The following is a 12,404-nucleotide window of genomic DNA, read 5'->3' as shown; positions in this document are numbered from 1 at the left end:
TGATTTTATTCCATTTTGCCATTATTTTCAGTGTGCCCACTGCATTTTTCTTGTGAAGCCATTTTTTTTTTTTTTTTATCTCTTTTTCTTGGCACTGCAGGGTATGGCCCTCTTGTGGTGACTGCTTAACTGTGGTTAATAGGTCTGCTGAACCATGGTAATTGCTTGGCTGTGGTTTATAGGTCTGCTTAACCAGACAGAGTAGTGTTAACCCACTGCATCCCGTCAATGTATCGGTACATCACAACTTTTTTTCACCCTGAGATTTGACGACGTACCAGTATGTTCTGCAATTGCGAGGTCCATCATTTGCACATTTTTCAAGATTCACAGATGATTTTTGGTAGGCATATGTGGGAGACCTTCCTCTACCAGTTGCCAAGTGGCGACACTACCTGACCCCATGTGACCCCAGCACGCCATTGTCTCAGCAACTCACCTGTTAGCAGTGACCTGGCCAGTAAACACATGTCGCGCCGCGATCTCTCCAATGACGAAATTCAAGCTGCCCTTGATGCCTTCACAGGCGAGAGTGATTCCCCAATCAATGACAATGTGAAGGAAAAAGATTACGTGGCGCCGGAGGAAGAAATGAGCACAAATGATGAGGAGGCAACATTGCCAAGGAAGGTGCGGTATGTTGATGTGTTCAGTGGGTGAAACAACACTTATACTGCCTATATTATTGTGTGAAAACCAATATATTCTTGTACGACATATAAATTCATATCAAATGAACAAATATCTACCAATCCTGAGTGGTTTGCAATAGTTATCCCTACCACAGAAAACGCGACAACAGCACCGCGGCTCCAGAGAAGATGGTACCAGATGTTCGGAGGGACACCTGTATAGTGCACTTATGCTCAGGTGAGCATTTTTTTTTTTTTTTTTTCCTTCCAATGTTTCTTATAAAAGGCAGAGATTTGGGGGGGGGGGGAATGAAAATCTGCCAGGATTGGGAAGGGGGGTTCATTGGTGAAAAATTGGCCAGGATACAGCGGGTTAAACAACAGGAACAAATGTTGTACGATGTGCTGAAATGACTTTTTACAATGACTTTCAAAGTCAGCTTATGAACGAAGGGGGGCCAAGGGAGAAGTCCCATTATTCGGATGGATCAATTTTCCGGATATGCCTTTGGCTCTATTATGTAGGATAATCGAGGGATTACAGTGTATACTAAAATTAACTCTTTTCTTTTTCTTTTTTTCTTTTCATTTTCCATCAAACCTTTACCATTAGTACACAGACAACACATCACATGTTAGCTACCCTTTTCAGTATTTATGATTGCTGTCATCACTTCCTCCTCATTATTCCATCCACATATATCCCATTCAGACTCACAAACCCAAATATTTTATTCAGCTGCAAGGTGAACCAGAAATCCCAACGGAATGTTTTTGTGGTCCTTGGCTCACAGAGACATGAACTTGAAGGGCTGTGGACTCTGGCCAAATTAACTCCTTCACTCTGATAACAATTTTCATTTAATTCTTGCATCCTTCAGATGGCTTTATTCAGCTTTGGAGAAACTTTCTGAACTAAAGGGGTTATATACAGTAAAAACCCTCTCACACGGCATCTACGGGACCAAGCAGGTGCCAAAAGACCAGAAACTGCTAAATGACCAGGAAAACCTGCCAAAAACTTTCTAACAATCATGCTCGGTCACCCCAATGCAATCACAGTGTCTAGTAAGTATTACTGGTCAACCCTAAGCACTAAATCAACCTTCTGTTTCTTAAGGTCATACATACTGAAGAGCTCACACCGAAATCTTCCATTATCTTTTTCCTAGGAGGAACACCCGCCTCCAATTTTTTCAATAATTCAATCTTCTTGGTGACAGTCAGAACCTTACGGGTGCATTTTTTCACGACACCAGTAGGCTTTCCATTAGCACAGGCCATGGCGCAACACAAGAACGAGAGGATGACCGTAAAATAGCACAGCAAAGTTTCCAAACTTTGGAAAGGTTCTGCTCACAAAGTCACACACTCATCACACTCATAAGTCACGATGGCTGACAGCGCATTAAATGTTGGCAAGCCGAAATCTTCAAAAGCACTAAGCTCAACTTTAAAATGCGCTAAGCTATAGGTGAACTGCTCAAACTCTCGGGCTAAACTGGACTTCAAAACATGCTAGATGTAGAAGGAAACCTAATATTTACTGGCGCTAATTATTATGAAAAGTGCCAGATCTAATGCCAGAGCACAAAATTGGCTGATCGGCTCAGCATATGTGCCGGAAGAGCAGAGAACTTTTGTATTGGGAATATTTATGAAAACCACCGAAAGACCGGAAATACCGTAAGACCAGATGTCGAATGTGAGGACTTTAACTGCAGCCATTAACCTGTTCACTATATCTTTCCCTAGTAATGACAAATTATCTAGAGGTGGCACAAATGTACAAAAACAATATGTCATTGGACTGAAGCAAATAAATGGGATCTTTAGTAATGATGTGAGAATAAGGTACCTGAAGTCTGTGTTACGGTATAACTGTAAGGGTAGACTTTGTTTAATCCCTTCAAACTGGTAACATGTTCAATACTGATTTATTCTTGCTAACTACAAACAATTTTATGATGCCTTCATGACACCATCTTGGATTTCATTGTGTAAGCACTTGCTGCAGTTTAGGTATGTCTTGGGGATACTAGGGTGAAACAAGGTTTAAGAACCACTGAGTTAATGGACAAAAAAAAAAAAAAAAAAAAAAATGCTCTTCACAGTATGGAAGAAGAAGAAGAAAAGAACAAGCAGGAGGAGGAGGAATTACAATGGAATTACATTACATTGGAAAGTAAAACAGCAACAGAGCTTATGGTCCTCTCGAGGCTGCTTGTTACAAAGAAAACTATCACTACAAGATCTAATTCTACATGCTGAAGGATAAGGATAGTAAAGCAAGAAGGCTCCCCTCACCCCCAAACTCTCCAGGAAAAAGTGAGAAAAACCACCATGCAGTATGGAAAAACTGACATGGAAATTTCACAGGAAATACTGGAAAGGAAAAGTCACATTCTATAATACTTTGTCTATAAGCTACCCATTTGAGTAACCTGAAAGAGAAAGTAATCAAATAAACTAATGGTTACGGCATGACATTATAAATAGATACGTTGAGTTAATGGGGCGTCTTTGGACATAACATGGAAACTACACAGCGCACAGTGTGGATGTTTAGGGGTGGTGCGGCAGCCTTGCCTGGCGCTTTTAAGGTAGGCAGCAGTCAATCAGGCTCTAGTTCCGTTCACTCCACTGAGACAAGGAACTCTCCTATGCGGGAAAAGTACACAAGTTTCCTCTTAAAGCAGTGACCCCTGGTACATTTAAAAAAAAAAAAATGGTGGTCACTTGACTAACAGGGACCCTCAGTAATCCACAGCCCATCACAGGTCGAGAGTAAGAGTAATGACCGTTAACTCAGGGCTACCTGTGCAGATCCTAATCTGCGCTGATATTACCTTTTTTGCATTGGGGAGATTGAAAAATATATAAGATGGGGTGTCTTATAGACAAAAGGGGGACTGCACGGTGCAGAGGAGGAGGAGGAGGAGGAGGAAGATGTGCAAATGATAGGTTTGTAAATGTTTTCAGTACACTGAGCTTACAGGTGGCCTTTGGAGATGCCGTTTGTGAACAAAGAAAAAGTCACGTGTAGATCCAGTGAATCAAGAATTTTGCATGTCCAGTTAAAGGAGTGGCTGGTTAAAGTGTGACACAGATTTGTGGTCAAGATTCATTTCCTTCAGTAGTGAAAGTAATGTACAGTAGATCAAATCGGTTGGTAAAGCTGTTTCTTTTTTGTTTTGTAACATCCACTGTGCTAGACATGTTCAGCTATCCTGGGGCAACTTTGCTGAATTGTGCCTGCAACTACTACATCATTGTGATAATATTTTTATTCAGGCTCTAGTCAAAACCTTAATTTTAAAACCTCTTCATACTCAAGGTGTTCCTGGAAACCATTTCCAACCTCTTCCCTGAGAGATCTCTTGTAAATCCTTCAGTTTGGGATGTCATGTATATCATATTCTTTCTATTCCCAGACAATTTTGTTAATCTTCGGAGGGTTCAAACTGGAGGAGCCAGATACAGCCTTCATTAACCCATTCACTAATACAGGTCCTTTGTAAGTTAAATAATCTGGTGGATGCAAGAACAAAATGAAAAATACTGCATGTCTTGGGATGCAAGTGACTCAGGTGGATAAACAGTTCAGTAGTAACAAGCATGAGGTTTCATCACAGGGAAGCAAGTGCTGTGTTTGCACTGCTAAGTTTCCTGAGATAAGATTTACAAAGTTGAGAAGAACATGTATGATGTTGAAGAACAGGATATGATGACTGCCTAAAAGGACTTGGCTTTGCCCAATTGCAAGGAAGTTGCTGACAATTATTTTTTATTTATTTATTTTTTTTGAGGGGGGGGGGGCAGGGGGGTCATTATCATGCAAGCTGTTGTTCTGGTTTTGGTTATTAAAGATATAACATGCTACTTCATCAAATGCTTTGTTACCGATCCCCGCCCCTGAAGGGGTTTTCACTCGGTTTGTCAGTCTGCCCATTAACAATTTACACGAAAACTACAGGTGCAATTTTGTCTAAAATTACAGGGCTGATGGGCTATGACCGTCTGATAATCTGATTACATTTTGGGCCAAGGCCCAGGCTGTAACGCCCCTCCTTCCCCCAATAAACATTTTTCTCGTCATAACTCTTTTCAAATTTGTCATATAATGGTGGCTTTACACTGAGTGACAAGCCAAATGGTTTCCTGTAAGCCAAGAAATCATTTACAATGCTGGGTGGTAACCATATAACCAAACCATACGTGCTCCCTACGTGTCAACAAGTGGGTTGGTGGAGGTTTAGTGCCCCCCTCCATAAAACAAGTAACTCAATATCAAACGGCCACCCCTTACAGGATTATGGCGTCTGGCAATAGATAGATAGATAGACATGAAACCAAAACCTAATGATGCATCTTTCAAACCTGCATCCTATAACATGTCTTACTACATCAGGGGGGTCGGGCCTAAAATTTCACATGGGCATACAATTTGATATGTTACATCTCTGACAAGCTATCTAGTTGTGCTTATGTCAACACTAAAATGACTGCTGGAGACAGGTGTGCTGCCTTGGCACCACTTCTTGTTTATATCTGTATCTCTTACTGCTACTATAATTCTTAATAGGGACAGTTTCTAATTGAATTCATCCACCTTTAAAAAAGGTGCGTGGTGATTGCTTATGTAGAAATCCTCAGTTACTGAGATTCTATCAGTAGAATATGTGCATGTGTGTGTGTGTGTGTTCAGGAGGAGGGGATCTTTGCTCAATGGGGACTAGAGAGACATCTGATGACAATTCATGGAAGGTTCTTAAAGTAGTTTGTAAAAAGTTTTGTGGCTCCTGAGCTAACCCGAGTGTGAACCCAATGGACTGAAGTAATCCAGGCATTTCATAAAGGTGCTACCAGAGAACTTTTGTTGGTTACATTTAAGGTTCGTTTGTGTCACAAAAATGTACTGTATATGAGGTGAGTAAGAGTTCCATGGTGTTAGAGGCTGCATTACAGTCATGCAGAGGTACTGTGCAATACTGTACTGTACTTCTTGAACATGTTCCTACAATTTATGCACTATCAGACTGTCCTGTGAGTCTGGCAAGGAGAGTTTTTTTGGTATTTAGGTCAGTAGTATTACCTCCATACATATCACCAGAAAAATATGGCAAGGATGATAAGGGCAGCTTGTAAGTTGAGAGGATGACATGGTTATTGAGATATCATTACAATGCTTTTCTGTTTGTCTATTTTAACTAGTGGTAGATCTTGCTTTGCTCTACATTGATTGTCAAAGATTCAATGTTATTTACTTTGTGAGTTAGTGAAAACAGTACTAATATGGGAGAGGATTAAGAGGCTACCGCCTTCTCTAATGTTGTTCTCTACTGGCTTAGCAAGGTGTACTTGATTAATTAACAACCAAGCATTGGATTAAGTTCAATCTTTTTCTATAAATCCATACAGATCCATATATCAAACCTGAGAACTGTTTTCTGGGTAGCTATCCCAAGACAACTCCATTCACTTGTAAGTAAATCTTCAGTTCTCAATGGAGAATATGAAGACATGGAAACACAGTAACACACTTGTCCATATATGATCCAATACAAAAGGAAGCACCACGCTGTTCCCATTCCTTCATATACATGCTACTACTCTCACAGGAAGGATTTTACAGCAACAACAAATCTCCTTCCAACACACACACACAGTTGTAGTCAAACCTTTATCTTGCACCAAATATGCATCTGCAATGGAACATTAGGACACTAACTCGACGGATTATTTTTTTAACAATAAACTTAACCTTTCTTACCTTTCTTGCTGGAATTCACTGCGACAGTATGTGCATTTGACAATAGGAAACGAACCTCTGCACTCCTGAAAAAGAACATACAGTGTATGAACGTCCATTTTATGAAATTTTCCAATAACTTATTCATTATAGTAAAAATATGACAAGACGTTTATATCCAAGGGTTGGTTGGGGTTGATTGCTCATGTAATGCCACTCAGGGATGAGTGAGGCTGGTCAGTCTCATCTTAAATGTCAGGACCAACTGCCTAGGCCCAGGCTCCTATGCTCCTCATGGGGCAATGTAGGATTGGATGATGGATGGATGTTATTTCTGTCCATACCGGTAGCCTATATATATAGGCTATACTGTACAGTATACACAGTACCGTATACAGTAACCCCTCATTTATCCAGATGTCCAGCATCTGGACCAGTTCAGTACCCAGATACAGGATCTTGGCTCTATTAAACCATTATCCGAATTTACTTGCTATTATCTGGACCTAAAAGTCCCCAAGAACTTCGGCCAGCCAGCCAACAGGTTAAAACCTCGAGCTGTGACCAGGAAATAGCCGTAACCCACAACCAGAGATAAAATGTCCATACACCTCTGTACTGAATGGTCAAAGTCACGCGCTGGTCCAATCACTCCCAACGAACCTCCAGCACCCAAAAAAATACGACTGTAACCCACAAGTGGTGCCAAAACGCCTGTACGCAACCCCACCGAATGTCCAAAGTCATACAGCCACTGGGCTAAGTCTTTCCTAACTGCCACCATGCATAGAACACAGACTACAAACCACGAGTACATGTTTGGTGACAGCAGCCGTCTGCTTCTCTACCAAACGTCCAAAGTCGCCTGGTCACCAGTAGTTTTGTCTCCAAATGGCCACCATGTGTCTAACAGACCACAAGCGTCTATCCACCTTGTGAGAGAAAGGTGAAAATCCTGCCCACAGCCTTGCTTCTCCCCTTCTCCAATCCCTCCTCTATACCCTCCCAGCTCCACCCTCACTCCCAGTCCCTCTCCTCCTTTGAGCTGATGGCACTGACTCATGAGTTTTTCCATTTTTTTGCAATTTATTCAAATACTATTGGTCTTATCAAAACTCTGAAGTGACCATGAGAAAGCTCATGAAATTCTGAATCTAGACATGTGCTTAACTCTTGGAAGGTGCTGGCAAAATTTTGCATTAGGATGGTGAAAAGTTATATGAAGGTAAATTTTACTCTTGAACACTATTTATTTTCACTGCATTTCTGTACAGTACTTTGACTCATCAGTTTTCTATGTTTTTATTAGCTTATCTTACACTATAAACACCAGCGAAGATGATGGTATACAATTTATACCGATATAACCAATTTCCCGTGGCATATTTGGCCGTGGAATATTTTTGCACTCACATACACTCTCTTCGTCAGTCTTTCCTTTATGTTCGTACTAAAAGAAGAGCAAATGAAATTTTTAAAAAGAGGCAGCTACATTTTATCTGAAACGACAGGAAACAATTTAACTTCTCAAGAAAACATCTGGCCATAGTTTAAACGAAATACCTGCTACATGGTTTTCTGGGGGAGAGAGAGGAGTGAGTTTGTGGTTTGTCTTGGGGAATAAAGGTAACTTTGCAGAGAAATTGATGTCAGGGTCACATCATCATATATTCTACTAAATCTTGGATATAACTTTCAAGATTTTTTGGCAACCAATGCAACAATGTCGCTTTCTCCACACCTAGCCTTGGCTGCCTCCAATCCTTACTTTGGTACTGTTTGATAGATTATTTATCTGCATTAGGCTACAGATACAAAACCTACCAGAACCCAACCTACACAAGAAAGTCATGTCCATTGGCTCTGATCTGGTGATTCTTTGGTCCTAACCTCTGACAGCCATTAAAGCTACTTGGTAATTCTGTAGTCTGGCTCATAATGGCTGTACATTTTGTTTTTTTCCTCACTGTGTGTTTTCGTTCTTAAAGGCTCCAACATGCTTGCATGTTTAAAGGGAAGTCATGGTTGCTGGGGGCAAGTAGATGCTAGAACTGTAAGGTATGATCTATGATATTTTCTCATCATATGGGGGGGGGGGGTTCTCTATAGCATTTCCTTCAGAAACATACCTTTTTAGGGATTTCATGTTTGTCCTGAAAATTACTTCCGTAAGCATGGCATTTGAATCTGCATCTTGCAACAGCTAGTTTAAAGTGATTTCTGATCATGCTCCCCCATCTATCTATCTCATTATTTCCAATCATGCTGCTCTCTGTCAACCATCCTAGAATCAAACAATCAAGCAGCAGAAGGGAGCATGATTAAGCCCGAGCTTGGTCTTAGTCAATCAGTGATAACCAAGATCACCTAGGTTAACTTAGTAAAATTCAGGCATAGCTAATGTTTACAAAACCATGACACCAAATTCCGAAGGCATAGTAACATGAGTCAGTTCACTGCAGTTTCCTATCAACATTCTTTTATGACATTTCTCCGCAAATTTAAAAATAAGTGAGATATTGTGGAGTCTCTGATGTATGGCTGTGCTGGCTGTTTGCATGTTCTGTCCATTAAAGGTGATCTATTTCATTTCTTGGTGCTGCATTATGGTTGCTGGCGATAAGTTTTTCTTTTCACTAGGGCATTATGGTTTTGATTCAGCCAATCATAGGGCTGGAAGTGGGTCTGTCATGTGTTCTCAAATCTGAAATTAGTGAAGATGGAATCTGCCAACAACTCTCAATGAGTGGAAATTCGTCACAATCAGGCTTGAATGACATGGATCTACATTAGGTTAAGTGGCATTTGGGTAGGTAAATGACTACAATGGCCTGAAGTAAATTCTTTGTTTATCTTTAATATTGGGAAGTAAAAAAAAAAAAAGCCTAGGCTGGCATTACTGTTTACAAGCCTCAACCCTACAGTACCGTACACTGAAGACCTCACAATCTCAGTTATACTTTTTATTTGTGGAAGAAACTTCAGTGGAAAGATGATTTGAAACCATGCAATGAACTGATTCATATTATTATTTCTTATGAATCGAGTGTTATGGTTCTGTAAACATTTACGGTACCGGTATTCAGTTTCAATCCACAAGTTCAATCAAAAGTAAATCTGCCGTTTCAGACATTTATATACTTCCGATGGCCTTTTTTGTGTTACAGACGAATCTGACCTTTATTTATACAGGAAATCAGTAGTTTCTCAGACACTATTTCAATCCCCCATCAATCTTAAAACTCCTCTACAGTGGGGAGGGCTTTGAAGATCACAGAAAATATGGGGTTAATTAGAAACTAGAGAAACTACCAACTCCCAGTAGGAACGAAGGTGGTAATTCATAAGAAACACAACAAAACCCATTGGAAAAACAATTCTGTCAACCTAAAATCACACCTGAACAAAACTGAATTAACCAAAAGGCAAAGTATCTAACCTACAGAAATTGAAAGTGTTGTCAGAAAGCACAATAATACCCACTCAACAATATAAAGCACTGTCTAACTTACAGGTCTCTCATTCGAACATTCCCTTACCATACAATACTTACCCTGAAAATCAATAACACCTATGATACAGGTTCATTCAAACACAATTATGGAATGAAACCGAAAAAATATCCTACCGGTAGACTCATTGGGGAAAGTGGAAGGGGGGTTAATTTCTCGAATTTCGTAATAAGGATGTTCGTCAGTGTACACAGAAAGCAAGGTTGTAAACAAGGCAGGTGTGGGGGTAAAAATCAGGGTACCTCAATCTTCACTCTCCCTATTCCACACAAAACCAACCAATTAAGGAGCATGACTATTGAAGTGAAAGCCACTGGAAATAAAGGGGGAAAAGTAAATAGGGTCAAGCCAGCAGTAAGTACGCCACCGGAGTGGATGATGCCTGGCTTTGCCTTACCTTACACAGCTGCTGCCCCTGTGAGAGCTCCTCAAACGGGTGTCTACTGAAGCACCGTGAGCAGGCGAACAAGGCCGACATTGCTTACGGGTATCAGTGCACCCTGGAGAAAAACTGAAACTGGTTTTGTGGAGAAAGGAGCCGTTAAACCTCCATACAACACACGGCCACAATAACTGACAGGATGGCGTCAGTGGTCTCTCGATGCCACACGCCTTTTAATTACAAAGAGGAATCCGGTTTCATTTCATTTTTATCCTTACTACGATTACAGTGAGCCATAAACAGTAAACTGATCAATGTAAAACTTCTCGACAGGCTAAATACATCATGCATTATTAAATCACAGAAAGTGAATAGACAACTGAAGGCAGGAATACCAACTTTACCGTCGGCATTTAAACACGATTGCCAATAGAATTTACTATGGCGCCTCTTTCAAAATTTCACTAAACACGCAGACTCGAAATTTCAATCCACATCTTGACATAAAATTATGTTATGTCCAAAATCGTATTCCCTGTGAAGTGGTACTTGATAGGAAATGGTTAACAAATCCTACCTTCACGATCCTCTCCTGTGGCGCTTTCCAACACGACTCATCGTCTCTGCCTGTTATTTCTAACTAAATCTGTATGATCCTGTATCCAAACACTACCATAAAATGTGAGAAAGACCCACCTCTCTGGTAGGACTAGTTGGAGCGCTTGCAACTACTTTTTCCCGAACTTCCACTTCCCCATCAGCATTTTGGCCATAGTCATCCTCTTAAACTAAAACTGGTTTTCGCCGGACCTCTACTTTTCATGTGTTCAGATTTCCTTTGCTTTTTCTAAACTTCCTTATCTCCTTACTTTCTCATTTTCTATATACTTACGAAATTCTTTACTTCCTCACACATTTCCCACTTTGTCCTGTTCTCTAACTTGAAATCTTACATCACACCTCCTCTTCCTCCCGTGATGGACGCGGCTAGGAGGGGACACGGAACAAGCCTCACATACGGGTGTGATGGGTTACTGTAGGGTCACAGTCTGATTTACATCCTTCCGAATGTTTCTTCTGCAAGCGTGTTTAATCCCGAAACCACCTATGATTGCTCTCCCGTGGAAGCTTTGTTCCTCCCTCTCCTTTGCTATTGCGCCTTTATTGTCACCTAGCAAAGATCCGTAACACATGTGCAGGTTAGTTCATGGGCAAATATAGTTAGGCTGGAAGGATAATCTACTAGTAACCAAGGAGACTCATTCCTACGTGCATCATCCAGTTTCATGCAACCACAGCCTAGTATTTGAGTTTTGGGAATGGCCTAGTTCCGTGTAAATACCAAATACACATCATCTACATTTTCATATTTTAAGCATTTAAGGTGACAACACATTCTTGTCTTGACCAAAGTTTTGAGGAAAGCTATCATTTAAGCGCGCATCCACTATACAGAATGCCTCAGTGAAGATGGACTCCACCCCCCCCCCCTTTTTAAGTAGTGACCTTGCCTTTTCTCATGACCTCCATATACTGTACAGGTTTAACCTAGGTATGGTCAGCAGCTAACACAAGCCACAGAAAAAAAGTTGGATCGGCTTAGGTAGATTTTCACAAGTTAGAGCCCAACCAGAAAAACAGACACTGACACGCAAAAACATTACCTAACCACTGCAGTGCGTGTACAGTAATAAGTCAGTCTCATCACACTCGCATTAACCCAGTCAATCCGATGACGACTCATTAAAGAGATATTCCTTGCTACACCCAGACAAAATTATTCAGTTAATGGAAGAATTTTCGAGGAGGAGCTGTTTGACATAGCCTTCATTAACCCTTTCATCATGAGGTCTAACCTAGGCTGAATGAAAATATGTGGAGGTACCAATAACAAATGATAAATGCGTCACTGAAGTGGAGGGTCAATGCTATCATAAAAGAATTATACTGCAGCCAATATCTACCTCCGGCACAGGGGTGGGTGCAACTGGTAAGGGAGGTCTTCACATAATGGCACCGATATAACTGGACGGCTCCACTGTCTGGTTGTATAAACGTCTCTCAACCCCCTCCCTATCCGAAAGGAGGATGGTGGATTGCAGAATGGCAACTCCAGCCTGCACTCC

General features: G+C 40.9%; 1 protein-coding gene across 1 annotated transcript in view; it reads right to left on the bottom strand.

Annotated features, from left to right (window-relative positions):
• The window catches only part of LOC145392389 (protein FAM76A), a 43,757-nt gene extending 33,315 nt beyond the window's left edge, over window positions 1-10,442 (bottom strand). Inside the window, exons 1-2 of the mRNA XM_080266791.1 lie at window positions 10,294-10,442; window positions 6,406-6,470 (exon numbers count right to left, since the gene is read on the bottom strand). Of these exons, the coding sequence (XP_080122917.1) occupies window positions 6,406-6,470; window positions 10,294-10,374 (146 nt within the window). The 5' untranslated portion in view covers window positions 10,375-10,442. The remainder of the gene's footprint in view (window positions 1-6,405; window positions 6,471-10,293) is intronic.
• Window positions 10,443-12,404: the final 1,962 nt, after the last annotated feature.

Source organism: Coenobita brevimanus, chromosome 22, assembly GCF_032717465.1.
Source record: "Coenobita brevimanus isolate Jiangsu-jjx chromosome 22, ASM3271746v2, whole genome shotgun sequence".
Classification (NCBI taxonomy): Eukaryota; Metazoa; Arthropoda; class Malacostraca; order Decapoda; family Coenobitidae; genus Coenobita; species Coenobita brevimanus.
This window is presented reverse-complemented; position numbering and strand designations above follow the sequence as displayed.